The 27,567-nt window shown below is 49.8% G+C and overlaps 1 protein-coding gene across 7 annotated transcripts in view; it reads right to left on the minus strand.

Moving 5' to 3' along the window:
- The window catches only part of UBR4 (ubiquitin protein ligase E3 component n-recognin 4), a 134,488-nt gene that overhangs the window by 25,611 nt on the left and 81,310 nt on the right, over positions 1–27,567 (minus strand). For all 7 annotated transcript variants that reach the window (XM_059376425.1, XM_059376421.1, XM_059376423.1 and 4 more), the window contains 26 exons: positions 26,488–26,697; positions 24,571–24,720; positions 22,656–22,883; positions 21,811–21,889; positions 21,025–21,270; positions 19,827–19,995; positions 19,225–19,369; positions 18,599–18,684; positions 17,832–17,919; positions 17,385–17,578; positions 15,297–15,536; positions 14,792–14,930; positions 13,689–13,814; positions 13,480–13,608; positions 12,357–12,700; positions 10,705–10,795; positions 10,044–10,128; positions 9,747–9,874; positions 6,568–6,697; positions 6,297–6,454; positions 5,493–5,602; positions 4,734–4,875; positions 4,289–4,370; positions 3,803–3,976; positions 1,364–1,485; positions 265–462 (listed from right to left, as the gene is read on the minus strand). In XM_059376425.1, the coding sequence (XP_059232408.1) occupies positions 265–462; positions 1,364–1,485; positions 3,803–3,976; positions 4,289–4,370; positions 4,734–4,875; positions 5,493–5,602; positions 6,297–6,454; positions 6,568–6,697; positions 9,747–9,874; positions 10,044–10,128; positions 10,705–10,795; positions 12,357–12,700; positions 13,480–13,608; positions 13,689–13,814; positions 14,792–14,930; positions 15,297–15,536; positions 17,385–17,578; positions 17,832–17,919; positions 18,599–18,684; positions 19,225–19,369; positions 19,827–19,995; positions 21,025–21,270; positions 21,811–21,889; positions 22,656–22,883; positions 24,571–24,720; positions 26,488–26,697 (3,993 nt within the window). The remainder of the gene's footprint in view (positions 1–264; positions 463–1,363; positions 1,486–3,802; positions 3,977–4,288; positions 4,371–4,733; positions 4,876–5,492; positions 5,603–6,296; positions 6,455–6,567; positions 6,698–9,746; positions 9,875–10,043; positions 10,129–10,704; positions 10,796–12,356; positions 12,701–13,479; positions 13,609–13,688; positions 13,815–14,791; positions 14,931–15,296; positions 15,537–17,384; positions 17,579–17,831; positions 17,920–18,598; positions 18,685–19,224; positions 19,370–19,826; positions 19,996–21,024; positions 21,271–21,810; positions 21,890–22,655; positions 22,884–24,570; positions 24,721–26,487; positions 26,698–27,567) is intronic.

The raw sequence follows: 27,567 nt of genomic DNA on the forward strand, positions 1-27,567 counted from the left end.
AAGAATAACAAACTCCTACTCCGTGATAAGCAAGAGCCACTAACCATTTGCTTACTGCATGCTAGGCACTGGGCAGAGCCCTTTATAGGTAATTAACCTTAACACCAGGTAAGGTACGTAGGTGGGACCCACTGGCCCCGTTTATAAAAAGGAAGCTGAAGCAAACTACCTGCCCAGGGTTAACCGGCTACTAAGTAGGGAGGAACCTGGATATGATCCCAGCCCGAGTTTTTAGCCATGGTAGCAACATCCTATGCTTGTTACCTCCATCCCGCTGTCATCCTCCAGGAGAGCCACCAAGTCACAGTCCTGGCAAATCTTGTTCTTTATATCCCTCATAAGTGGCCCAATGCCTGGCTCATTGCTGCTATATGGGTTCCCGGGCATCCTGCCCTGTAAGAAGTCTTCTTGCTGGGGGTCCTTCTCCAAGGTCACAAAGAATTCAGTGACTTCATTCTCCTCCTGAAGGACAGAGAAAAGGACACGCTGGCAGGAACAGCAGAAGACATCACAGAACGACAGGAGAGACCTTTCAGATTTAGACAACGCTACTTCGTTCCAAGGACACTGAGAGAAACACAAACTCTCCCGGCCCCTTACACATTTTAAGATATAATGATAGGAAACTCAGAATGGATTCCAAATGCACTTCAAACAGCCTTCAATATCAAGCATTTCCTCTGAAACTCAAGGGTGGGAGAGGAGAAAGCCTACCACAATGAGCACATGGGCAATGCACCCAAGCCATGGTGCTGAACAAGGGGAGGGGGGCTTCCCTCCTGCTCGCCTCAAGCAATGCTAACCCATCCGCAGCTGGACAACTCTGCCACTGATAATCCCCACGTCGAGAGGAGGGTCCTTCTATTACATAAAGCTCAGGTGCGCCTAACCCCAAAGACCTCTCATCATTAACTGATGACGCTGGTGGTTTTCACCCTTGTTGTTAAACCACACCATGCTCTTGGATAGCTAGGCGAGAGAAACACACACACAAACGTGTGTGTACGTATCAAATACAGGTGTGGTAACAAAGAAGAGTGATTTCTTCTCACTTTAGCTGCATACTGCGTCTTTCATAACATATTGAATGGGTAAAGCAACAGGATCTTAGCAATCGGAGGTTAGACACCATTTTTAAGAAGACTGACCTAGACCTTAAATCTAGGAAGTAAGACCACGAAAGGAAAGCCATCAGATTTCCCATCATTAGGAGGAGGAAAATTAGGAAACTGTGTCATCAGTGGAGCTTTCTAAAATGCCGATTAAATGGCCGACAGCTGATCAGAATGCCCATGACCAAGATGCTTCCCGGCAGAATGGCACACACAGAAACCCTGGAGGCACAGGAAGAAGCCCCGCTTACAGGATAAATGATGCTGCAGAGCCTCTCGAAGATGAAGACAGGCGTCCGGTAGTCATCCAGGTTGTAGCGCTTGGCTGTCTCAATGCACACAGCCATGAAGGCCTTGGTTTCCGATTCTGTACCTGCCAGAAATCAGTGGCCACGTCAGTTAGGAGAGAGCTTCACACACACACCCAATGAGACTTTATAAGTACAGTCACCAACCGGTTCTTTCTTCCTGGTCAGTTTTCAAATGCCCTCCATGGCAGTATCAATATTTCAATTGGAAACTTGAAGCTAACTGACTCGATGCTCAGACCACATTCCATATGAAAGCCCCAGCACCCAAGTCAACACAGTCCATCATAGTTGGCTGTGTACACCTCTTGCTTCCTCTTCAAATGATCACCTCAAGGAAAGGAACTGTGCTTTACTCAGCTAGTATCCCCCTTGCCTAAAACAGGTACTCCAAAATGTCAAATAATAATCCTAATTGTACTCCAGGAAAATCAAAGGCAAGTTATAACTTGAGCTTCAGTCTTAAAACAATTAGGTGGACGGCCTTCTCTACGCCAGAGATAATCTCAAGTCACAGAAGAAGGAAGAGCTGTGCTTCAAAAGGGTCCAACTGTGGGGCGCCTGCGTGGCTCAGCTGGCAGAGCATCCAACCCTTGGTTTCAGCTCAGGTAGTGATCTTAGGGTCCTGGGATCAAGCCCCATGATGGGCTGTGCGTTCAGCATGGCATGATGAAAATACATCAAAAGGGCCTCCGTGTCTGGTAACGTGGCAGACCACACTTCCTGACCTACTCTCACTCCTCATAGCTTAAAAATAATGTAAAATATTAAATAATGTTTATCAGTGAACTGCCATACTAGCAAAGATGAAACAAAAACCAAAAACCAGGTGAAATTCAAAACCTATGCAGGTTAGCAAAACTCTAAAGTTGGTGTCTGAGCTTTGGTTTCCACAACCCGCCAGGATTTGAAAGCTAGATGCAAAGCCCCAGGTTGGCCAATGTGGAGAACCCAATGGGAATGCCTCTCTCACAACAAAAGTATGAGGCCCCAAAAGAACTATACCGTGTCACCAAGGTCAACTAGAAATAACTCTCCATATCCCCCAGGCAGGTCACTGAAACAAAATTTCTTTCCTTACAATGTGGCATTGAGTAGAGGGGGAAAATATCTCCCTTGAGAGAACTAACAGGCTGCCCTTCTCGGGGGTTGGTGGCTCAAAATCCATCCTACCTATGAGGTCTGAGAAAGCTGAAGCTCAGAACCTCCTTTAAGACCAGCCTGTGACAGCAGTGCTGGGAGCTGCTTCACAGGAGCAGCCACAAATCCTCACTGGAGAAATCTGTGTTTGGCTTGGCTCCTAAAGAATTTCCACAGAGGGAGCCTGGGAGGCTTAGTCAGTTAAGTGTCCAACTCTTGGTTTCAGCTCAGCTCAGGTCATGATCTCAGGGTCTTGAGATCAAACCCCACGTCAGGCTCTGGCACTGACCAGGGAGTCTGCCTCTCTCTCTGCCCCCTTCCCCCGCTCATACTTCCTAAAATAAAAACAAATTTTTCCGAAAAATTTAAAAAAAAAAATTTCCAGAGATAAACCCCTTGAAACATGAGTTGCATGAGCTCACAGTCAAAAATCACAAAATACAAAAAGATTTAGGCACCAGAAGCAAGAGCTGGAATAAAAAACAGCAGAATCAAATGGATAAGTATTTCAAGCCTTAGAATTACCAGACACAAAAATGTTTGCCATTTTTGCAAACTACAAGAGTAATGGGAAGTGTTAGTGAAAAACAGACTATAAAACCTAGAGAGAACCACAAGGACTCAACAGTTTAAGACTAAAGAACACAGTGAAGAAAAAAATTAACAAACTAAATGAAAGAACTGAAGGAACTCTCCAGAGTCAACATAAAGAGACCATGAGATGAGCCCCATAACGGAGCGGTAAAGAGACAGATGCGAGAGCGGCGTCTACAAGGATGACAGAGAGACCGGGACAAAGGCAACAGAGGAAATGATGGCAGAGAATTTTCCAGAACCAGCAAAACACACTAATCTGAGGACACATAGTTCCTTCTGTTCTATAAGCTTATATAAAATGTCTAAATGGGGGATGCCTGGGTGGCTGAGTCAGTTAAGCAACTACCTTCAGCTCAGGTCATGATCACAGGGTCCTGAGACGGAGCCCCACATCGGGCTCCCTCTCCCTCTGCCTACTGCTCTGCCCATTGTCTGCGCATTCCCCCACTCTCATCAAATAAATAAAATGTTAGATAGATACATTAATTCATTAATTAAATGTCTAAACAGACTGAGCCCAGCTCTGGAATTTCACAGCTCTGAGAACCAGAGCTGCTTGCCCTCCCTCCTCAGATGTGGAGAGACGCCTGCCCCCGTCCTCCAGCAGGAACAATGTCCCCGCTCCGGGCCACTGGGCGGTGCTACCTGTCGTCATGTCCTCCAGCATCTCCAGCAGCATGTCCTGGGTCTCGTCGATCAGCTTGGTCCTCTGCACCACCAGCTTTCGCAAGCACAGGTACCCATTCAGCACGGTACCTACCAAGCGACTCTTAAAGTGTCTTTTGATGGACTCCACCTCGACAAAGGAGGAAAGAAGGCCTGTGGGGACAGGAAAAAGCTGCTGCGAGGGCTCTGAATGAGAACGAAGGCGAGGAAGGTCCACATCTTCCAAAGGTCATGAGCAATTCCAAGGCAATTTCTGAGCACAGAGTGGGCACTCAAGGAAGTGAACTGCTCAATTGAGAACAGCTGTTCAAAAACATAAACCTACCTAAAGAGGGACACAAAGAGCTTACATGTGTGCTGAGTCAACACAGGAGGACACCGTCAACCTCCGTGCCCCAGGAACTAAGGTCAGCCCCCAAACTAGACCCAGGGTGCCTAAAGGAAGGGCACAGTGGCTATGTCTACCTGTGAGACTTTTGAGGGCATAGCCCTGCTGCAGGTCAGTGCTCAGGGTGGCCTCCTCCAGGGCCAGCAAGCGGGCGATTTCCTACACAGGACGACAAGCAATTAGTGACAGCACTGCTGACGACATCGGCCACCTCCAGCTGTGGTCCAGGAGCCAACAACAGCAACCGGACACTCCACAGTCACTGTTCTATTCTAAAGACCCCTTGAGCTGAACCCCTGCAGAACTCCTGAGAAGCCGAGGGAAGTGGCAGTGACGTTAAGGGATAGCTTAAAGACTTGGAACAGCCACAATACCCCAGCAGGTTGGTATGACAGAGCCAAAAAGATCGATTTTGTCCAACAAATATTTCTTCTTTGGAAAGAGGAGTAGCCTGAAATCTACATCAGGGTACTATGATGAGAGCAAAGCTGGGGAAGGGCTCTTCAGGGCAGGGGTGGCTACCTTGGTAATGAGGTTGCCCACGTAGGGCAGGACTCCCCGAGCCGCCAGGTAGACTTTCCAGTGGGCCGAAGTGATGAGCTTCTGGTAGAGAGCCAAGTACTCGGCGGCACACTCGCCAGCTATGCTCAGCTCGTCCAGGTAGCTGCCACAGAAGACACAGGGCACAGTGAGAACACAGCTCCGGGACACCAGCTCTTCCCCTCTCCTCCCCCCATCCCATGTCCTCTGCTGTCCTGGGCTCCCCCTTCCTTCTGGGCACCTGAGAAAACCCCAAAGGTCCCCCTCGGGAACTCCCCACAGGTGGGGACAATCCGGAGCACCAAAGACGAACGTGATGCAGTCAGCTATACCCTTCTGGACCGATTGCACAGTGCTTCTCTGGGAGGTGAAACAGAGGTTTTGAGCAGCTCAGAGAGAAGGCAAGAGTGCCAGAGTTTAGTGGCTGATGGCATGGGCTTTGGAAGACCACTGCCTTCCAACCCTGCCTTCAGCAGACAAGTCCTCCAGCCGCAGCAAACCCAGGCCACCACGAGGGTGGAAGAAGATGGCATGGGCTATGCGTTTATATGCTCGTTAGACCTCCGGCATTGCTGCTCTGTTCCCAGCGTGACCACTCAGCTTCTAGGCCTCTCCCGTTCCTGCGCTCTTCTACACAGCACGGCATGGGTACGGAGCCCAGGTGTGCCTTCCGCCACCCTGACCTACTGACTCTCCAGGAAACATGGGGAAGGCTGACCCCAGGTGAAGCCTGAGCCGTACCTGGTAAGGAGGTCGAGGACCTGCTGCTTACGGCTGGGAATGGTGGCAAGAGCTTCCACGATGGTGCAGGCCGCCTGCCGCGCGGCCTGCGTCGCCGGAGTGAAGAGCACCTGTGGGACCCGGGAGAGAAGCCCCAGCTCAGGTGACAGCCGGTCTCGCCAGGCCCCCAGCAGAGCACAGTCCACTGCCACCCTTCAGAAGGCCTCTGGGCACCTCTCCAGCGAAAGGTCAAAGGTGACAACCACCAGCTAATGCCAGATGCAACTGTGGCTGCTCAGGAGCCCGAAATTTCACAGAAAGTTTCTCCCTCAAGGAATCTGGAGAACACGCCTAAGATGACTGTGCTAGGGAAAGAAGCCGGCAAGTCCTTTCCTCGGCACAAATTTCTACTAACTGTATTCTGGGGATAGTGATATGCTAACGGCTTAGGCCTAACAGTATCTTTCTCGTTTTATGTATTAATGAACCACAGATGCCCTTAATTACTTTAATCCTTCACAGGGTTCACTAGAAAGAAGAGAGGGAGGGCAGCAGGAGGTAGAGATGAGAGGAGGCGAAAAGGGGGGGACGGCACCAAGGCTTAGTTCTGGAAGGTGGCCGGGGGGGGAGTGGCAAGCCCACCAGCTTGATGAGAACGGCACAGAAAAATCCTGTCTTGGCCAGTCTACCACGCTGGCGGCTGCCGCCAAGAACATCCCTCTGCTGCAAGCAAAAGCAGAACAGACACGTGGGAGGAGCAGAAATGTGCTGTTTGGCTTCGGGGGCCGGGGCAGCGGGGACAGGGTGGAGGGGGAGGTCACTCACTTGCCGCAGCCAGTTGTTATGGCCCAGCTTGAGATCCAAGGGGGGTGTTCTCTTCCCACGACGACTCAGGAACTGCTTCCACCTCCACACGTACTTCTCAGTCAAATAGAGGTGGCGGAGCTCTGACTTGCTGGGGGACTTCCCATCGCCGTCAACCCCTGGCAGGCACAGGGGTGCAGCGAAGAGTGAGGAAAAGGAAGTGAAAGAAAGGGGGCAAGGCCCGGCTGTCAGGACAGGGCTAAGAGGGTATGTCTTGAAAACACAGACAGACCTCTGATAGGAAGACATTTCTTCCAGGCTTCATAGGACGCTTTGGGGTCTCTCTTGAGCCACAGCTGGGCCTGGGCATGGATCTCATTGCAGTACGGCTTAACTGTGGTGAGGGCCTCGACGGGGACATCCTGCAGTGTGAAAGCCAAACAGGGTGGGGAGCTTCAGAGCACAGATGAAAGCTGGGCTCCAATACAACAGCACAGACGCCCCAGAGGGACAAACACAAAAACAAGAAGATCAGAAAAATCAACATTCATATCACGCCCCAATATGTGTTCCTGTTAAAGCACTTTGGCCCAGTTTAGTTAGCAGCAGCATCTCCGTGCTGGGCTTATAGTCGCTGCTTTGACTATGCAGGATCAGATGCAGCTGGCTTCCTCCAGACCATCCTATGGCCGCAGACAACAGCTCCTATCCCAAGCCCAACTCAGTTTCCTAAACGTCAACCTTCAAGGAGTCCCCAAGTGGTCTCCAGAATTTTAAGAGCCATTACTGAACAGAACGAACATGCACAATAGAGAGACCCACACAGAACTCTAAGCCAGCCAGCCATTCTCAAGCTTTTTGGCCTCAGGACTTGTTGACACTCTTAAATTACTGAGGACCCTAAACAGCTTTTGTACATGTGGTTCTAGCTATCTACCAATAATTACCATGCTAAAAATTAAGCATGAGAGATCCCAAAATATTTACCAATTCCATCTTAAAATAATAATTCCACTACCTATGTACCTAAATGAGAAGATCATCTAAAGGAATGGAACTACTTTATGTTTTAAAAAATTTGCCTAATGACTGCCTTAATAAGACAACTGGACTCTCCAACCTGCTTCTGTGTTCCAAGTGTTGGAAAATGTTTGGGTTAAAGTCCGCGAAAAACACCCAACTGCAAAAAACACCCAAATACAGAGAAGACTGTTTTAATAGCCTTCTCATTTAATTGCAGGTTTCCTTCTTTGATACTACTTTCAGCAAGTTCTAGGTTCTTAAAGAGCAGCTCTTACGTGAAGACTGAAATCACCTGATAAACTTCCCATAGTCCTTAACACTAAAACTCAATCTTTTACCCATGCGTGATTCTGCAGCATGTGCTGGTCATTCAGAAAATACTGGCTCACTGAGTTATGTCAATTCCTCTGGACATGACAGGCCCGCTTCTTTCATTTTCAAGAAAATGTCTCCCAACCACCCAATCCGGAATAACCAAAGCTGGCCTGGCACACATTTTCCCAAGCACACAGGGGCTGTGTAAGAAAAGCATCTGACTCAGCCTGCATCTGAAACAATCAACCATGTGCTTCTCAAGACAAGCGCCACACTTCGGTGGGCGGAGGAGCACCTCTGTGTCCTTCCACGCTGTCACCTGAGTGTTCAAAACATGAGGACCCCCGAGTCAAGATCTACTAATAGCCACTTGGGCTTCAAGGATGCCCTTGAGCCAAAGTGCACCGCAATGGAAGATCCCAGCTAGGAGGGTAGCTGGGAGCCACTGCCTTTCCCACCAGGGCCCTGGCAGCCTCACCCTCTGGGGACCTCACCCCTCCGGTGACTGTGCACCATCAGTACCAACAGTGCCAGACCACAAGGGGGCAAACAGGGTCATGGGATAACCTCAGAGATTCCTAGATAGTCTGGGGAATACCCAGGCACCTGGGAGCACACATTTTGAGAACTGATGCTTTCCCTAGGCTAAAACTAAGCACAGCACGAACATCAACTCTGGGCTCCAGTGCTTAGAAGGTAAACAACTCTGAAAATCTGTGCCTCATTCAGGAAAAAGGGAGTAAGCGATGTGCGGATGGGGTTCCTCTTTAATCAAGGACTGATTTTATCTGCTGAGAACGAGCTCTGAAGGGAAATAAACCTCATCAAAGAGAAGGAAGGTGGGAACCCTCAAACCTGCCTTTTCCTAGGAAGACGGGAGCCAAGGAAAACGTAGTCAACTCTTCAGGATGCAGCTTCCTCCCTAGTGTTTACCACTCAGAAAGCAGCTTCCCTGAGATGATGAGGACTCTGTTTCTATCAAAGGATTCCATCAGGAAATGGAGGAGTCAAAAGGCCCAAGGACCACAGAGGGGTAAGGGACAGAGAGCCTCAGGCATGGCTGAGAGGAAGAATTATGGCCAGAGTTTTCCACAAACTGGTGCAAGGAGGTCAATCTGGGGCTCAGTTATGGTTATTTTAAAATAAAAACTGGGCTTTTCTCATTCACTTACTGATTCACTGAGTAGCTATCATCTGCTAGGGATTACAGTCTGCCCTGGACATAAGAAATACTCCTAAACGGACATTCCTGGATTCAACGAGCTCACACCAGCCAAGGAGAGAACTGGATCTTCTAGAGAGCCAAGCAGCTCACAGAGAGGGCAGGTCCTACACAGAGCAGACTGCACACAGCCACAGCCAGCATTCATTGAGGACTAAGGTGAGCCAGCGTTCAGTGCACGGACCTGCATCAAATAACTGATTCTCTACAACACTTTAATGTGTTGTGTCCTCATTTTAGACCTGGGCAGACTGAGGAGCCTGAGTTAAGAACTTGCCCAAAGTCACAGGCGATTAAACGGGAAGAGCTGAGACGTGAAATCAAGACGTCCACTTCAGAGCCTAGGACCTTCACCACTGCGCAATGCCGCACAGGCAAACACACGGGGACAGAAAAGGACACCGCGCTTTCTGGAAGCTAGGAATCCTTCAACATAACTGGAAAGATAGTCCTCCAGAAAACCACCCTGTTCCAGGCTCTTGTATTTTCACGTTTATCTTACTCCTGACTTTCCTCCGAGAAATCTTCCTTCTAGGGGCGCCTGGGTGGCTCAGTGGGTTAAGCCTCTGCGCCTTCAGCTCAGGTCATGATCTCAGGGTCCTGGGATCGAGCCCCACATCGGGCTCTCTGCTCAGTGGGAAGTCTGCTTCCCCTTCTCTCTCTCTGCCTGCCTCTGCCTACTTGTGATCTCTGCCTGCCAAATAAATAAATAAAATCTTAAAAAGAAAAATCTTCCTTCTAGAAAATCCCAACTCCTGTCTGCTGAACTATGGTAAAGGAAGCACTGGTGCCCTGCCACGGGCAGGCTGAGTGCAGAGTAAGGCAGACCTTTACGAGGCAGGACACGATGCTGGCCAGGGCCGGAGGGGGCTACCGTCCTGCCCTGCCCTCTGTGATCCCCTGCCCAATACCTTGTTCTTCTTGCTGGTTGGAGCAGGTGGTTTAATCAGCTTCTGCAATATCCGCAGGCACATGAGGGTAATGTTCTCCACAACCACAGGAGTCTTTATGTTCACGGCCATGAGGAAAAGGCTGAGAGCTAGGAATGGGAAGGACAGGCCAAGTTGCGGTCACAGAGCACCCTGCACCTGGCTCCAGCAAGGCTGTGCGTGGCAGCTGTCCCACCCCGCCTCCTCTGTAGCTAAGACTGTACCCAAAGCCCCCATCCCTCTCTGAAAAGCCCCTAACCAGAGGTGGCCCAAGCTCACCACAGCGTAAGCGGAGTTCCCAGCAGCTGTCCTCCTTCGAGATGGAATCTGTCAGCAACAGCATTTCATATTGAAGGCTGCTTGCCTAGAAGGCCAAGGGAAGGAGACATGAGAAGAGGAAGGTCTGCAGGTGAGAATCAGGACTGGGGCTTATGTCCAAGCTCTGCTCAGGGGACTCGGATTGAAGATGTCTGGTACTTGGTGGCACCGTCAGAAGGAGAAAGGAATTGGGTGTCTGGGTGGCTCAGTCAGTTAAGTGTCTGCCTTCGGCTCAGGTCATGATTCCCAGGGTCTTGGGATCAAGTCTCACATCAGACTCCCACCTTACTGGGGAGTCTGCTTCTCCTTCTACCTACCCTCCCCTGCTTGTGATCTCTCTCTCCCTGTATCTCTCAAATATACAGATCTTTAAAAAAAAAAAAAAATCTTATGAAGAAAAAGAGAAAGGAGAAGTGGAGACCCCTGTCCTCCATCTGGCCAACCACCCATTCCTCCTCTCCCTCTGGGGCTGGCTCTGACCTGGGACAGTCATGCTAAGGTGAGAACTCTGCAGACTGCTGCTCCTTCCCTCCCCAAACACCCCAGGGAGACTCCTGGAAAGAAATCAAGGGAATGCAGAAAGAGAAAGAGGAAAGAGTCAAAGAGCCGTTGTCCTGCTCACCAGATCAGGATTGGCCCAGTGGCCCTTCAAGGCAGTGGAGACTTTGCCAATAATCAAGTCATTCATTTGCTGGGTGGCTTCTGGATTGTCTCTGGAGAAGCAAAGAAATAGGAGTCCTGTTATCTACCACTGTCCCACCTTCCCACCTGAAGGAGCACAGAGAAAAGGCATTTAATGCCCAGGGTTACCTGGCCTCCCCAGGGACCTGACCACAAGACTGGCCCCACAAGACATGGGTCTGTAACAGAGTGCCCATCACAGCCGCCTTTCCCACAGCTGTCACTGAGGGGAGAGCAGCACCAGCAGCCAGGAGAGCTCCTCCCTGTGCACAGCCCAGGCTGCAGAGCCCCCAGGTGCTGCCTGGTACACCGAATCCTCCAGCCTCCGCATCTGACGGTGTCTCACCAGGATGGGTCACGACACTTTCCTCATCTTCTCCATCTGCCTCCAATTTATCTCCCACAAGGTACCCACACTTCCCACCAACACCCCACTATAACAACATCTATATTAGTCCTGACAATGTCAACTGTACCAGATCACTCACTTCCTTCCTACCCCATTTTGAGTAAAATCCCAAGTCCTTACAATGGCCTAGATCGCCCAGGACCTGTCCCCCAGCGACTCCTGGTTCTCCTGCCTATTTCCCGTGCGGGGCCTTCACTCCACCTACATGGGCCTCTGGCAGCTCCTGCTCCTTCCCTGGCAGAGCCCTGCCTCTTGCTTTTGCACATGATGTGCCCTATGTGCATAGCCACAGCTGAGACATCTGCCTGGCTTGTCCCCAATTGCACGCACGCCTCCTCAAGCATCACCCCTCAGAGGTCTTCCCTGATCCTCTTCTCCCAGAAGCAATCCCTGCTGTGGTCAGGGGCACCACCCCAGCTGAGCCTCTCTTCACAAGCCAATCTCCTGACAGACACCAGACTGTGCATGTATGCTTCTGCAGTTCTCCCCAGCTGGACTGCAGGCTCCAGGAAGCAGGGACTCCACTCCATTTACTACTGCGCACTCCGAGTCCAGAAAAGCGCCTGGCATTCAGCAGATGCTCAAAAAAGCCCCGCTGTGTGAGTGACTAAGACAGCAAGAAATGGTTACCCATCACCTAATGTGTTCCAGAACTTACGCCACACACTCTGTAAATCCAGCTCTGGTGACTGCACTGGCACATGATAAGTACTCAACAATACGAGCCACTGCCCACAGGACTTACTCCATTCCACCCTCACCACAAGCCTTTAAGGCATTTACGACCATCAGTATTTTTCAGTCAAGGAAAATCTCAGCTCAGAGAAGTTAGCTAAGCTGTCCAGGGCACAGAGGATCAGACACTGAATCTAAGCTTCATCTCTAGGCTCCGCCTCTTCCATGTGAATCTGGAGTCCAAGTGCCTGATCACTCCCGTCTCCTCTCTCACCAGAGCCCAGAGACTGTTCAGGGAACCTCACTGGAACCAACAAAGTACAAACCAAATATTCTATTTACAAGGAAACCTGGTCCCAAATGCTCACGGAGTTCACTCACCCAGACCTTGGGCATCTCTCCCTCTCCCTCCCTCATGACAAACCCCCTAAGCTCCTAGGGTCGCTGCAACCACCCACCCCCGAGCTAGCAGGGGTTACTGGGCCCACAATCCTTAGGCAGGCTCTGACCGAGTTAGCAGGCACATGAGCTGGCGGACCTCCTCCCGCATGGCTGCAGAGCCTCGGCGAAGATTGTAATCAAAAAGCTCCCGGATGAGGCCCTGGGAGACGAGGATGTGCCTCAGGGCCGGATTGGTGGCCAGGGCTCGGAGCAGCGTGATACAATGTTCTGTGACAGCTGAGGCGCAGCCATAGCATTTGGTGGAGGATGTGTGGCCACAGCCCAGGACAGATAAGGCGCGGTACTGGCTGGCAGTGAAGGTGGGCTGCACAGAGGTTCGGGACGACTTGGTGGCTGCTTCCCTCTGCTGCAGGTCATATTCCAACAACTCTTTGCGTGAAGCAAAGACTTTCTAACGATTAAAAAAAAAAAAAAGGATAAAAGAAAAACAAATCAGCAATTAAAAGAAGTTAGAAGAGAAAGTGAACTGAAAGTCAGCTTTGGTCTGAAAAACCACTTTATATGCGTTATTTAACTTTTCTGATGACCCCACCAATTGGATACTTCATCATCATTTTACAGAGCAGGAAGCTGAGGCTTAAGAGGACTGGTTTGCCTAAGGCAAATGGCAGAGGCAGAAGTCAGCCCCTGATCACAGGCACATGTCCTTAACTCCCACGCAATGCTCTCTCATAGCAAACACAAAGATCAGAGATGCAAGCCCATGCACCAAAGGCAATTCTTGGGGGCAAGGACCCGGCTTGTCTGCGGCCAGCTTCCTGTCCCAGGGAGATTAGGTCGGTAAAACTCCACTGGCTGCCCGGCCCACCCTCATTGACTGGCTTCGGTGTGCCGTCCCCTTCCAGCCTACAAACATGGCTTATCAGAAAAAGAGGGAACAGAACCCTAACACCCTGTTTTTTTAAAACTAGTAAGCCCTCTACTAAAAGATGGGTTGTGAACGGGTCAAAGAAACCACATGTGTAATAATCTGTTACCCTCAAGTCTCTGCAAGCACCAACCTACAGTGGGAGAGAAGTTATATGGTGCAGCCACCCAGACCCTGCCTTTCCAGCCAGTCGGACAAGGGAAACCCGAGACTCAGCTGCTGGAGCGGGGCAAGAGGACGGCTCTGCAAACAGCATGGGGAATGCTTGACAAAACACTCTAGAGTGGCTCCCATTTCTCTACCTGGATGATTTTGGAGAGCTCATCGAAAGAGTTCTTGCAATCTCCACAGTACTCCTGAGCCAGCTGCAGGATATACCGATTTACGCTGGCTGAAGTGGAGCTGATGCCCCCAGCTGTCCCCGAGTCGTCCTGCAATCCAAGGAGCATGCTGTGAGTCCCCTGCTTCTGACCCAGAGTCCTTTCCACCTGCCCCTCTAGCTTGGGGTTACCTGTGGTTTTTCGGGGGCTGCCTCGTTTACTTTGCAGAGCAGGTTCTCCAGCTGTGGCCGGTGTCCCATCAGCTGGTGATACACTCGGTCAGCTTTGTCCAGAAGCGTATTGATGTTGGAAACCGCCTGGCAGGAAAAGACAGCGGCACATGTGAAGGCTTCTCCTTGAGTGATCCCAATTGCTAACCATTTCCTGAAATACTTCCCACAGGTCAGGCGCTGTATTTCACACATCCATTATTTCTATTCCTCACAATAATCCATGGTGTTTGATGTTATTTGTAACAACTGTATAACGTATATAACGTATATAACTGTATAACATATTGTATAACAGCATACAACATAAGCATGCAATACTTAGAGAAATCACTGACACTCGGTCATACACCAAAAAAGCACAACCGGAACTGGAACTTTTGTCCTTCTGACTCCATAGCTAAATGCTGTCCTGCTTCCCATGTGCTGCTTCTAGCAACAATCCCAAAAGCTCCCCACTTTTTTTTTCTTTTAAGATTTTATTTATTTGACAGACAGAGTAGGCAGAGAGGCAGGTAGAGAGAGAGAGGAGGAAGCAGGCTCCCCACTGAGGAGAGAGCCCGGCATGGGGCTCGATCCCAGGACCCGGGATCATGACCTAAGCCAAAGGCAGAGGCTTTAACCCACTGAGCCAGCCAGATGCCCCAAAAAGCTCCCCACTTTTGACTGCCACCTAATCCTCAGTCCCACCACACCACGCAAACTGAGAATCAGCCCCCGGATAAGCAGACACCGAGGAAAGGCCAACAGCTGTAACACGAAGACATCTGCGGAACCAATGCAAGGCACTCATCTGACTCCTGCATTTCCAAAGCTAAAGTCATTTGCCCCTGCAGACATCCTAATTCATTCCCAACCAACACTTCTCCGAAGTGCTACACAAAGCACGTGTTCCAATACACTCTCTGCCATTATTTGCTCACCCCCAAAAGCTGGGCCCTGGAGAGAGAGCTGAGCTGAGGAAGACTCAGGAGAGAAGAAAAGCATACTACCCTCCACCAGCCCTGCTGCCCAAAGCTCCCATTAAAGACACTGCCCTGAGTCTAGATCGGACCCAGCCTCACCTTCTTCCTGTCTTCTTCATTCTCAATGGGATCCACTGCGCAGCAAGGCTTCGCATAGAGCATAAAGTCGAAGCGAGCGTATTTACAGAATCCACAGGCATTACAGAGGAAGGGATCCTTTTCATCATAGTTGATAGACCTGAAAAACCGAAGTGTTTGCGTCAGAGGACAGCAGAGGCTGGGGTGGGGGAGGGGGACTATGAGTGCCACACACATTCTCTGGAACTGTATCGGGACGACAAGGGGCAAGGGTGACTCATACAACCAGGTAACAAGAAAAGAAGACCTGGATCTAGTCCGAGGGACACCCCCCACTCCTGGACCACCATGGGATGGACGTGTGCACCATTCTTCTCGCCCCCGCCTTCCAGGCTTGGACTCCACAGACCCATAACCCTCTAATTATGATGAAGGCAGCAGACACTGAAACTGCCCACACTGAGACTCTTGCAGGAGATACAAGGAACGTACACGGCCCTGGCCGGGGCGCCACTCCCTCCCTCACCTGCACTTGTGACACTGGTAAACATTCTCTCCGCAGTTGCCACAGACCCCCGGGTTGGCAGGGACGGAGGCACTGCAGCGTGGGCACTGTAAGGTCTCTGTGGAGGCCTGGTAGTTCTCATAGAAGTCCGCAAACTCAATCATCAGGTTGGAAGCCACAATGGGCAGGGGCAGGTCGATCTTCACCTCTGTCTGCCCAGGGGTCAGTTGAACCTTCTTGGCCTTATGCCAGCGGGCCGGCCTAGAAGAAACAGTGGCAGCTAGAGGGGCAAGGGCCTGAGAGCCATGCACGTCCCCCCGCGAGGGCAGTCTGAGGAGACAAAGAGCAAGACTGTCCTCATGCGTTCTCCTAAGGCAATGAAATGATTCCTTTAAGAAAAGGAGATCTGGCAAGTAATAACAACCTGATTTTTAAAATATTCTCTATAAAAAAGGATATAACACAAATGCTTTAAAATGCTATACAAGAGGGCGCCTGGGTGGTTCAGTGGGTTAAGCCGCTGCCTTCAGCTCAGGTCCTGATCTCAGGGTCCTGGGATCAAGTCCCGCATCGGGCTCTCTGCTCGGCGGGAAGCCTGCTTCCTCCTCTCTCTCTCTGCCTGCCTCTCTGTCTACTTGTGATCTCTCTCTGTCAAATAAATAAATGAAATCTTAAAAAAATAATAATAAATAATAAAATAAAATGCTATCCAAGATAATTTTTCAAATTCTAGAAAAACAAGAAAATCTATATCAAGGGAAGACATTGCTCTGAAAGTATGCCACCCAGACACTTATAATCCTAAGAGGTGCCTTGTACCATGTGCCACGTAGAGGCAGAAAAAGAAAAGGCATGTAATCACTTAGAATAATTATAGTAATTACAAACAACATTTATTGGCCACTTACTGTGTGTAGGTCTGTTCTCAGCACTTTACATACACCAAACTCAATCTAATCCTTAAAAAAATACCCTGAGTGGGCTGATCTCCACTTTACAGTTAAAGAAGCCAAGGCTGCACAGTTTCTCCCATGTCACGAGACATGAGGGGTGCAGAGTCAGTTTTACCAGCTGGGCTGACTCTACACAACAGAAAATTAAATCTTCCTTCTCCTCCAAAAGGGAATGGGTTATCCCAATGGGCAGCTTCTACCTGCAGATCACCAATGTGAACTGCTCTGCAAATGAAAAACGCTCCAGCAGGAAGAATTCCGTTTGCTGATGTGGTGAACTCTAGCTACATTCTGCCTCTCGGAATAATACCAATACTTCCATTCCGTGCAGAACAGCACCTTACTATTCAAGCAGCACCTCCCCACATCCTCTAGCTGACAGCAACACCTGAGATTTCAACAAGAGCACTGTCTCCAGAAGTCAACACTCTACCCCATGCTGGCACCTTCGCTGGCCCACATACAGTGTGCCCCCATTCAGGCACTGGGATACATGAGCTAGAAAGATCCAACACTGGCAGATACAGAGGAAACGTGCCACGCAGAAATGGAAGGACTGTGTGCCAGAGAAGCTTCCTGGTACTGCCTACACTGGGAGCAAACAACATCTTAACCCAAGAAATGACAACTACTCCCAACAAGGTGTTATATAAAACTAGAACTGCCCTAATTAACATGGGTAAGGAAAAGCTTGAAGTCCCCACTCAGCACTCCTGAGACAGGCTGCTGAATTGCTTCCTTAGACCCCATAGGCTCCACTGGACAGGATTTTAAAAGAACCTTTGTCAACACCCTTAGGAACTGTGTTCTGTGAACACCCTTAGGAACAGCCTTCTGTGAATATTCCTTCAACTGAAACAGAAATCAATCAAGACCACATTAAAGCCCAAGGAAAAGTCTTACTGGAAAAGACTTTGGTCTTCTACTGTCTCGCTGATACTGCCCAAGAAGACCCCACCAGGGTCATACAAAGCTGGGCCTAACTCCTACAAGTTTCCACAAGCTCACTTCTGTCCCTTGTCAGGACTCCAGTGGGTAAGAAGACATACCAGTCCTCTCTCTAGGGACATGCTGCTTCACCCAAGTACAACCATCAAAGCCAACAACTGGTGTTAAGCCTGACAAGCTGCCCCTCCCCAAGTCTGAAGAGCCGTACTTGTTTTTCAGCTCGACGATGGCCTGCACGGTTCGGTTGTTGTAATAGAGGTTGATGGTCCGCACCATCTTTGTCCGTTTCAGATCTCCAATCTTCACTGTCACTTTGCTGATGGTGTGGCTGCCGATGAGCTTCACAACCTGCTGGGTGGTGGTGTACCGTGTGTCCACTTTAACGGAAGACAGCTTGATATACTAGACATGGGAGTAACACACAAAACACTGTATCAGTTCAAGGCCACGGGTTCATCCTGCCTCCTTTAAAACTGATCACTGCAGCCCACTCTTCATCCACAGATGAAGTTTCTATTCAAGGTGGTAAGTGTGGCAGGTAAACATTCATACCACTGGTGACTGAATACCTATGCGGCTACACTCAACCTCTGCAAACAAGAAACCCACGGGCCCTCCAAGCCTCACGATCACCCAGGTGAAAGACGGCACTTACACAAAACGGCACCTCTGGATTATTACACACCAGGCAGGGATCGCTCTCCAGGTAATAGCCATCAAATTCCACTAAGCCAGACAAGGTGCTAAAGAAGAAACCAGTCTCAGCATAAGGAAATCTTCATCTTAGAAAGCACTGAGCTTCACAAAGAAGCCGCAAATGAGCCACAATTCAACATTCCCTAAAGTGAGCCCCACCCTAGTAAGAACACAGGAGAAAGTAAGAAATCCCAATAGGGCCTTGAAGTCACAGGAAGAGAATTTCAACCAATCAACCCTTGATGTTTCCTATTTCTGAGCTGTTCTAAGGCCAGAGGAATCCTAAAAAGCAATATTAAAATCTGACTCCAAGAAATTTTATAATTACATTTACTAAAAATCTTTGAATTGTACACTTAAAATAGGTGAATTCTGTGGTACATAAATGATGCCTCAATGAATTTTAGAGGAAAAAAAAAGAGTCACCATTAAACCAGAGAAATAAGTTTTTTTTTAATATAGCCATTTTCTTTAAGCCTATCTTACCTAACTTAGACTTAGACACTTGAAAATCAGAGGCATTCTCAAATGACTGCATACCAAAACCTAGATCAGCAGTTATATTTTGAGTACCCTGTGTGTGCAACGCCCCAGCTATGAGGGGGGTGATTCAAAGACCAAGCAGAGAGAGATATATCAATTCTTGGGTAAGAGGAAACTGATGTGGAGAGAGCAAATGGGACTGTTAATGGAGCTTCAAATAGGGACAAAGCAGAACAAGCTCACTTGTAAATGTTGGAGTTGGGATGGTTGGTAAGAATATGGTTCTGGGTCCGCAGAATCTCCACAGCCTTCTGTGAATATTCCTTCAACTGAAACAGAAATCAATCAAGACCGCATTAAAGCCCAAGGAAAAGTCTTACTGGAAAAGACTTTGGTCTTCTACTGTCTCGCTGATACTGCCCAAGAAGACCCCACCAGGGTCATACAAAGCTGGGCCTAACTCCTACAAGTTTCCACAATCTTTGCAACAGCCACCTTTTCAGACCCTGTGGATGAAAGTCATTTTTATTCCCATGCAGAAGTAATGAAATGGTTATCCCGTTGCAGAGACATTTTTAGGGATGTCGTCAGGGCTGCCAGGAAAACCAGGGTGACACCTTCTTTCCAAAAGCAATTGTAATGGGTTGTATTATCCTCCCCACCTGATCTCTTGCTGGCTAAGGCAAATTCAGCCTGTACTTAGTTGCATGTGTCATCTGTGTGAGGCAGATGGTGGCTGTGCTTAAGATTCATCTCAAGAGATTTCACATGGGTACCCCCTATGCAGGTTAATCACAATGTCCTTAACTCAAGCGAGAAAAAGGTCAAATACGCAAAGTGAGCCCCTCTAACCACATATCAGCTATTACCTTCTTCTCTGTTTGTGGGGTTTTCAAGGAGAAATAGCCTAGCAGGTCCACAAACTGGGCAGCCTTACGACCATAGGCTGGGAGTTCTGGCCATATGGACCACATCAGATCTAGCAGGAGTTCCTGTTGAGATTTGCTAGAGTTTCTGTAGATAAAGGACAGTTCATGTTACCAAGCAGAAAACCCTGAGGTTCCTTTTATTTATCAACAAGGCCCAGGTATTGCTTCTGTAGATATGTCTATGTCCCCACAGCAAGGGTTTAAGTTTGAGTCATTTTGCACTCTTTCCACAGCAGATCCTAACAGGTGTAGCTCAGTTCCTTTCCTGTCTCTAGAAGGTGGCCTAAAGAGTCAAGCCTGGTCACTTTACAAACTTCTAAACAGTCCTCTCACGGAATAAGTGATCATGTCTTGCTTATGATGTCAGTTTAGTGGCTAAAAGCAGATAACCAGATGAAGACATCTGTAAGTCAAGGGGATCCAGGCTGATGTAAATACGGGCACCATGACCATGAGTGTGTAACACAACGCAAGACAGAACTACATTAACCGCTCATCTCCTGGACCCATGCAGACCATCAAAACTTAGCCCAGGACCTTACCTGTAGATGTGCAGGGTCAGACAGTGGGCCTGCCAGCGCACCGAGGAAGAATTGGACTCTAACAGGAAGCAACGCAGGAACTGAACCAAGGTCTCCTTATCTGCAAATTTGTTCAGCTGGTTCACCAGAGCTGTGCACAGCTGGTCCTCCTGGCTGCCCGAGCTCTCACCTGCAAGATCATGGAAGACCTGAGGACTGGAGAGCAGGAAGCAGGCTCTAGGGTCTTAAAGCCAGTGCTACCAGATGGAGAGGGAGGGAATCTAAGAGTTGAAAGTTTAAGCTTACTCAACGAAATGGTTCTAATTTGAATATAACTTTTACTGGTGTATTGGAAAACCAAAGCCAGCCCCATATGAGACATGCGACAATAATGCTACCAAAAATCACAGGGAAAAGTGCCAACACAGGCCTGACACTGAGTACATGCACAGCCACCCTGAAGGGACACCGAGCACACGCACAGCTAACCTGGAGGAGGCATTTCCTTTCAGAGGTTTGCTACCCAAAACAGCTAGCTGAATAATTTACTGGGAAAAGGTAAGCCACCTCCACTGCTCATCACCCGGATCACCCGTCCTAGGCCTCCAAGGACCATGAAAAGCAGTGAAGCAGAAGAGGCTTTTGTCTTTCTGATAATAAGGAATCAGCTAAAACAACTTCATATATAGAGCATTTAAGAGTTCACAAGGCATGTCTGCAAGCATCATTTGACTCTGACAACCTCTCCACGCAGCCAGTGTCATTTATTATTTCACAGGAAAACAAACTTGGCTTACTAAAACCATTTAGTACACTTTAACCATTCCTTGGGATGGGAAGCCACATGTTCAAGGTGTAACTGACAAGGACACAAAAACTAGACACTGGATAGCATGAGAATTATAGGTCCTAGTAAATCGGAATAAAAGCCCTTTCTGGTGCGCCTGGGTGGCTCAGTGGGTTAAGCCTCTGCCTTTAGCTCAGGTCATGATCTCGGGGTCCTGGGGTGGAGCCCCACATCGGGCTCTCTGCTCTGCAGGGAGCCTGCTTCCCCCTCTCTCTCTGCCTGCCTCTCCGCCTACTTGTGATCTGTCTGCCAAAAAACTTTAAAAAAAAAAAAAAAAAAAAAAGCCCTTTCTAAAGAGGAGCATAAGCCATGTGATCCAAGAGAAATCAGAACACCTCGCCCAGGTCACCAAGACAAGAGAGTGATGCTTACCCTCTTTCTCCTTTTCCTTTTCTTCTTTCTTGCTCTTCTTTGTGGAGGACTTGGACTGTGTCGTGGCCTGTCCGGAGCTGGCAGCCACAGGCGCTGCAGAGGAGGAGGCACTTGAAGAGCCGGCTGAGGCCGCCAGGGCGGCAAGGACTTTGCTGCCACATAGGGCACAGGAAAGCAGCTGCAGCAGCACCGGGGACACTCCCTCGTCCACCAGGAAGCTGACTTGGAGGAGGAAGTACAGGACGGCTGCAGGCAGAGGAGATGGGGGCTCAGCTCAGACACAAATGCACTGGACAGACAAGTCGCAGGAGCTGTGTCTGCCCGCGGCCAAGACTGCTCCCCTCCCCACCAGCTTGTACTCCGAGTCCTCTCTGCCAGATGTTGCCCAGAACTCCCACCCTCTGTAGAAATGAGCTGGTAAACGTCCTAACAGCTACCTAAGGATCGACTCCCAGCCTCCACTTCTTCAACTAAGAGGATTCTCTAGATTCCACAGGTTCCTCTTTAGCTTTCACTCCACAATCTGGAGGTCAGTGACTCCTACTGTACCCCCACAGCACCCCACATTTTATCTATGACCCTTATCACTCTGAAGTTCTGACTTGTCTTCTCAGCTGAACAAGAGTTCTATCTTAAGAACTCGAGAGGTCTTAGGGTCTTAGTGTCTCGCTCATAGCCTCATCTCTGGTCTCCAGTTCAGTGCTTGGCACAGGGCAGTCCTCAACAAACAGTACTCAAAGAGATGAATGAATGAACAACAGCCACCAAAAGTCGTGCACTGCTTACAGTCGTCTTTGATGCAGAATTTCTGCCAGTTGATGGTTCGCTGGGCAGCAATCTCGGCACAAGCCTTCAGGTGCTCCATCTGAAATGGAAACCGACCTCCCCAACTGAGTAGGGCCTCCAAGCAGCCTGCACCTACCACACCTGCTGCCTTGAGGGGTCTGTGCGAGGCTGCTGATCCAGTGCCCTGGGGAACCTGGGACCAAGGCCCACACACTGTCGCTTTTACTGAGCCTCCTCCATTCAGCTCCTACCACACAAATGCCCTTTGTTTGCAGGGGCCCATCACACCACTCAGTAAAGCAGCAGTAAAGATAGACCACGACGGGAAACTACAATCCAGTTTACTTTTTCCTTTCCTTTCCTTCCTCCCCTCCCAGTTTACTTTTTTCTTGTCAAAGCACAATAGTAAGGACACTAGTTTAGGAGAATACTAAAGATATTCTCACCTAGAGCGACCATGCAATATACTGTTTGCTTCCTCAAAGTCTGAACAATTTACCTTCAGACCCATCATTTCTTTAGTATTCAAGGGCAAAAATCAGAGGTTGGCAAATTCCAGGTCAGTCCTGCCCATATGAGCCAATGACACAGGTAAGAAGCCCAAACCACTCCTCCTCATAATGGAGGTACCACTACCAGGTGGGAGCGGGAATGGTGAGGGGGAAATCACAGACCCTGAAGCCCACTACACTTAATATGCAGCATTATGGACCACCCTGAGCTCAACTGCAGCTGTGACGTTCTCTGAATATATACAAGCCCTGTACTCCTCCAGCCGACTGCCTACCTCCCTGAGCCACATCACATGAGGCTCCCTGCCTCACCGTCCCCCTCGCCACTCGTACCAGGCTGATGAGTGTGTCATACTGCAAGGCAGAGCCTGAGCTGGCTGTAACCACACTTGCCCGGAGGAATATCCCCTGTTCCTCCAGCAGCTTCTTGATCCCACGCACGTGGGAGTCCAGCGTGTGCAAATCCCGGAGCTGGCGGTACTTCTCCTTTGACCCACAGATGAAGAGCAGAAGTTTGCGGACTTGACGGCGCACAAATGGAGTTTGCTGGATCATCAGGTACTTGAGAGGAAAGGCAACACAGAGAGTCAGTGACTCAGGAACTGTGTCAACAGCAGTGCCCTGGGTTTTCTTGAACTTTTGTTAGAAACTTTTAAGAAACACACACCAAGCTATTTCCTCATAGCCAAGATAGACTCTGGTGAATTCAGTACTCCTTACAGAGTGGACAGGAAAAAGAAAACTGTCAAAGAGGGGAAAAGAGCAATATTCCCACTCCCCTCCTGGAAGTCCTTTGGAATCTACAAGGAAGATGACCTCGACTCCAGCCCACCCAGAATGAAATGGTCAGGAAAACCTCTTCAAAATCTTTCAGGTCAAAGAAGTGGGGAAAAGGTTAGGTTGTTGTTCCATCCATACAACCCAGAATGGTCACTGGGGGCTTGCTAACATGTCAGTCTTCCCAGAGTAAATCTTAAGCTCGCTGTGATAACGTGATGGCAGCTAACTGTGAGCTACCGTCCCTCAGCTGCCTCCAACCTCTCCCCACCACCCTGGCTACACACTGCTCTGCTATGGCCAGACCAAAAGTGCACTAACTACACTGCTTCTCTGCCAGCTGGCTCCGCGTCCGGTCCTGCCAAGAGGGAACAAAAAGGGATACCAGAAGGCCCGAGGAAAAAACACTGGCTCCTTCCTGTCTGCCTGCTACCCTGACAGCAGCCCTTCGTTCTGGAAGCCTCCATCAGCTCTCCAGTATTCAAGGACAAACCAACTACAGTTGGTTCTAATCATCGGCTTTTTTCCATACTCCCAGAATCAACCGCGTGACATCCCCTCAGAGTTTCCTGGGGAGCAGTACCCCCTCCTCAGGTCCACCATACCGAATCCTCTTCAGACACAGGTCTGGGGTGGCTGCTGCCTGCAGCTAGAACATTACCTCAACATTCCCTGTTTTTCTTTTCGGTTCCTTAGTGGCCGTTCAGCCAACTCCCTATGTTAAAATCTCTTTGTAATTCAACTAGCACATTTTCTGTTTTCCAGACAGGATCCAAAATTATTATTATTTTTTTTTTTAAGATTTATTTATTTATTTGACAGAGAGAGAGAGAGAGATCACAAGTAGACAGAGAGGGAGGCAGAGAGAGAGAGAGAGAAGGAAGCAGGCTCTCTGCTGAGCAGAGAGCCCGATGTGGGACTCGATCCCAGAAACGTGAGATCATGACCTGAGCCGAAGGCAGCGGCTTAACCCACTGAGCCACCCAGGCGCCCCAGGATCCAAAATTATTAAAAACTCATCCCTTACCATCATACACAGAAACAGTCAAACGTACAGAATCAGAAACTAAAGCCACGGCTTGTTCTGACAGCCATCTTCCCCCGCTTCACCACACAGCTCACCCGGCGCAAGACAGACATGGTGTGAGTGGCGCGGCTAGGGGAAACGCTTCCTGACAGTGAGGACAGGAGGGGGCCATAAAGGCCATCAGAGCCAGGGTGCCTGAGTTGGTTAAGTGTCTGCCTTTGACTCAGGACATAATCCTGGGGTCCTGGGGTTCTGGGATCGAACCCCGCACTGGGCTCCTTGCTCAGCAGGAAGCCCGTTTCTCCCTCTCCTCCTCACCCCACCCCCGGTGCTTGTATCCACATGCGCTCTCAAATAAATAAATAAAATCTTAAATAAAAGGAAAAAAAGGCAGTCACAGCAATGTCCTCTCCGTGACTGGCGCACTGCCTGGGCTTCACTTACCTCTGAGAGAAAGTAAAACCATGAATGATCAAAGACAGGAGGTGGGATGCGGGCGTTCGTGTCGGCAATCTTCTTGATTTGGTAAGGAAGCCTCAGGACCATCTCTGTCAGAAGCTGCGTATAGGCCTCAAACACATCAGCAGCATGTCCCTGGGGGAAGAACGTCTGTGTAAGAACCTGTGACAGACAGGTGTCCACGACCACGGTCAGGAAAAGGGCGGGCTTACTGCTCATTAGGCACAGCTTACACCAGAGCCGTAAACGGGATCTTTCAAAGCTGGAGCCATCATTGCCCGACAGCTTGGTTTAAACCCAGCAAGGCCCCAGGCTCCAGGACACAGACCCCACTTGTCTCAAAAGTCCCAAAATTACACTCTGGGAAAAACAGTGGCAGTGAAGGATTTCTGACTTCCTGTGAAAGATGCAGTCTATTCCCTAGTACCAAAACCTTCTAGGATATCAAGAGACATTAAATAAACTGGGTGGCTCAGTCAGTTGAGCGGCCAACTCTGGATTTCAGGTCAGGTCAGGATCTGAGGGTCCTGGAATAAAGCCCACCTCAGACTCTGCGTTCAGCAGGGGGTCTGCTTGAAGATCCTCCCTCTCTCTCTCCCCTCCACTCCCCCGCATGCACGCGTGTGCGCACGCATGTGCTCACTCCTTCTGAAATCAATCAATCTTATAAAAAGAAAGAAACCAACCACCCAACCAAGGCGGCCAGGATCACTTAATGCATAGCCCACAGAGGAGGGGAAGCTGAGGGGTGTGAGGACGGTGGAAGCAGCAGCTATCCCACAGGCCACATGGTCCCCCAGGAAGAGCCTACAAGAATTTGGGGCACAATTCAACCACTAGTTACTCATCGGGACTTTGCCAAGCAACTAGGGGTGCAAACAAGGGGAAGATGCCACGTGTGCACGGGGCACTCTGGGGACCGAGGGCAAGACCAACTTGATCTGACCTGCTAGCAGGAAGTGCACGTTGGAGAGGTTTTTCCCAGGACCCAGTGTGTGAGCAGGGTCTTGCAAGACTAGGAATTAACTCAGAGGGGAAGCAAGCAATGCAGAGGAAGAGCAGCTCAGGACAGGAAACAGGAAGGCAGTATGCCGCATCTGGGGCAAGGCACAGGACGGGGGCTGCATGCCGGGGGCAGTAGTGACACAGCTAGAGAGTTAAGTTCATAGCTGGGGTACTCAAAGAACTTTTTGGCCTAAAAGTTCTAGAAAACCAGCAAAGGGTTAAGAAAAGAGAAGAACATGATGCGATTCACATTTTACGCCTGTTCTATCCATGTTGCAGTCAAAGCAGTTGGGAGTGTGCCGCAAGGGGCACTCATACCACTGCCCAGACACAAATGTGCAGAAAAGGCACTGATGATGGACGTGCACAGGCCCTGGCGCGCTCAGCGCTGGGCTTTCCTGCGTCAGGTCAGCCAGTGCTCACAACGACCCTACACAGCAAGCCCTCGGTTTCCAGGTGTGCAAACCGAGGCATGCAAAAGCTGCACATAAATTGTCTGAGCTTCCCAGCTGGTAAGCAGGAATGCTTGTTCCCAAACTCACCTGATCAGAAAGCCCATCTTCTAAACTAGCTCCCTCAACGGCTTCTGATGACAGCAGGGGGAGTTCCTGACACACACACACATACACACCTGTGACATTATCCTGCTCCCCTTTCTCTAAGGAACTTAACATGAAAGGCCAGGTCTATCTGATTTCATTCAGTTCCTCTGCTTTACAGTCAGGAGTCCAAACCCCAGCAGAAGGGCGGGAAAAGTGGTTACTCACTAAACGACACCACGATCAAAGCCTCCGGCAGCCCCTTGCCCTGGCTCCTTCAGCCCTCCTCGCAGAGCGGAAGGAGGAGAGTGCTCTGGAGGAGGGCAGAAGCAGTCCTTCGTCCGGGAAAAGGCCTCACCTTCACATACTGGCGGAGGAAGAATGGGCTCATGTCGGGCGGGGATGAAGTGGTGTGCGGTTTCAGCAGCTGGCTGGTGGCCACGGGCTCGTCGTCGTTCTGCTGGCTCTTCCAGTACTCCAGCAGGGATTTGAGCACGTGCAGGCAGTAGTCCACAGCACCGGAGCTCAGCAGGGCTGCTGCTGTGGCACTGGAGATGAGGGAAGACGACTGGGGGAAATAGGGAGGGAGGCAGAACGGCCTGTTAAGACAGCGGGGGACAGGGGTAGGAAACCCACCAGTGATCGTCTCAGAGTGGGCCACTGGGGGAGGGAGCTCATCTTTTGAGTTAGAAGTCCCCCAACTAACTCAGACACTCCCCATCTCTTTCCAACAATGACATGTTAGGAACCAACCAACCCCAGGTCCCGGCTCTACTCGCCCACGTGCACATGCTAGAAGCCAAGGGGTCAAGGACTGGATACCTTTCCCCTGGTAGGGGCAGGTTCTCTTCTTCCCTGGGCAACCAGAAAAGAAGCCCATTTCGAGGAGAGAGAAAACTTTCTACTCCAAGCACTTTTTAGCAACCCCACCCTCCAGACAGGGGCTCTCCCCACCAAACCAGCTTCTAAAGGAGATGGGGTAAGTGATCCCATGAATAAAAAAAGTGGGAGAAAAGCCACTGTAAATAAAACCATTAGGAGAGCCTTGCCAATCCCTGCAAACCCCACAGCTCATAAGCTCATTAAGATTGGATGCAGTCCAGCCTCCATTTCTACCTTCTCTGCTTTGTGTTAATCTCCTTTCCACCACACACACACTGCTTTCTCTCTGCTTTATTTCCATACCTTATAGCAACACACAGTAGGGGAATCCTCTTAGCCACCCTGCGCCTGGCAGAACAGTCCCCCCTTTTCAATAATGGAACTTCCAAACCCTGTAACCCCTCCAATGGAGGGATTGCTGGCAAAGATCAGGGCTTGGAAGGGATTCTGGAAAAGGTGGTGGCTCTGCTCTTAAAGAAGTGACAGCTTAGACTCCTTTCTCCTCTACAGCGACAATAGCCTATTCTAACTATCACCTCTGCCCATAGTCCTAGCT

Source organism: Mustela nigripes, chromosome 14, assembly GCF_022355385.1.
Source record: "Mustela nigripes isolate SB6536 chromosome 14, MUSNIG.SB6536, whole genome shotgun sequence".
Taxonomy (NCBI): Eukaryota; Metazoa; Chordata; class Mammalia; order Carnivora; family Mustelidae; genus Mustela; species Mustela nigripes.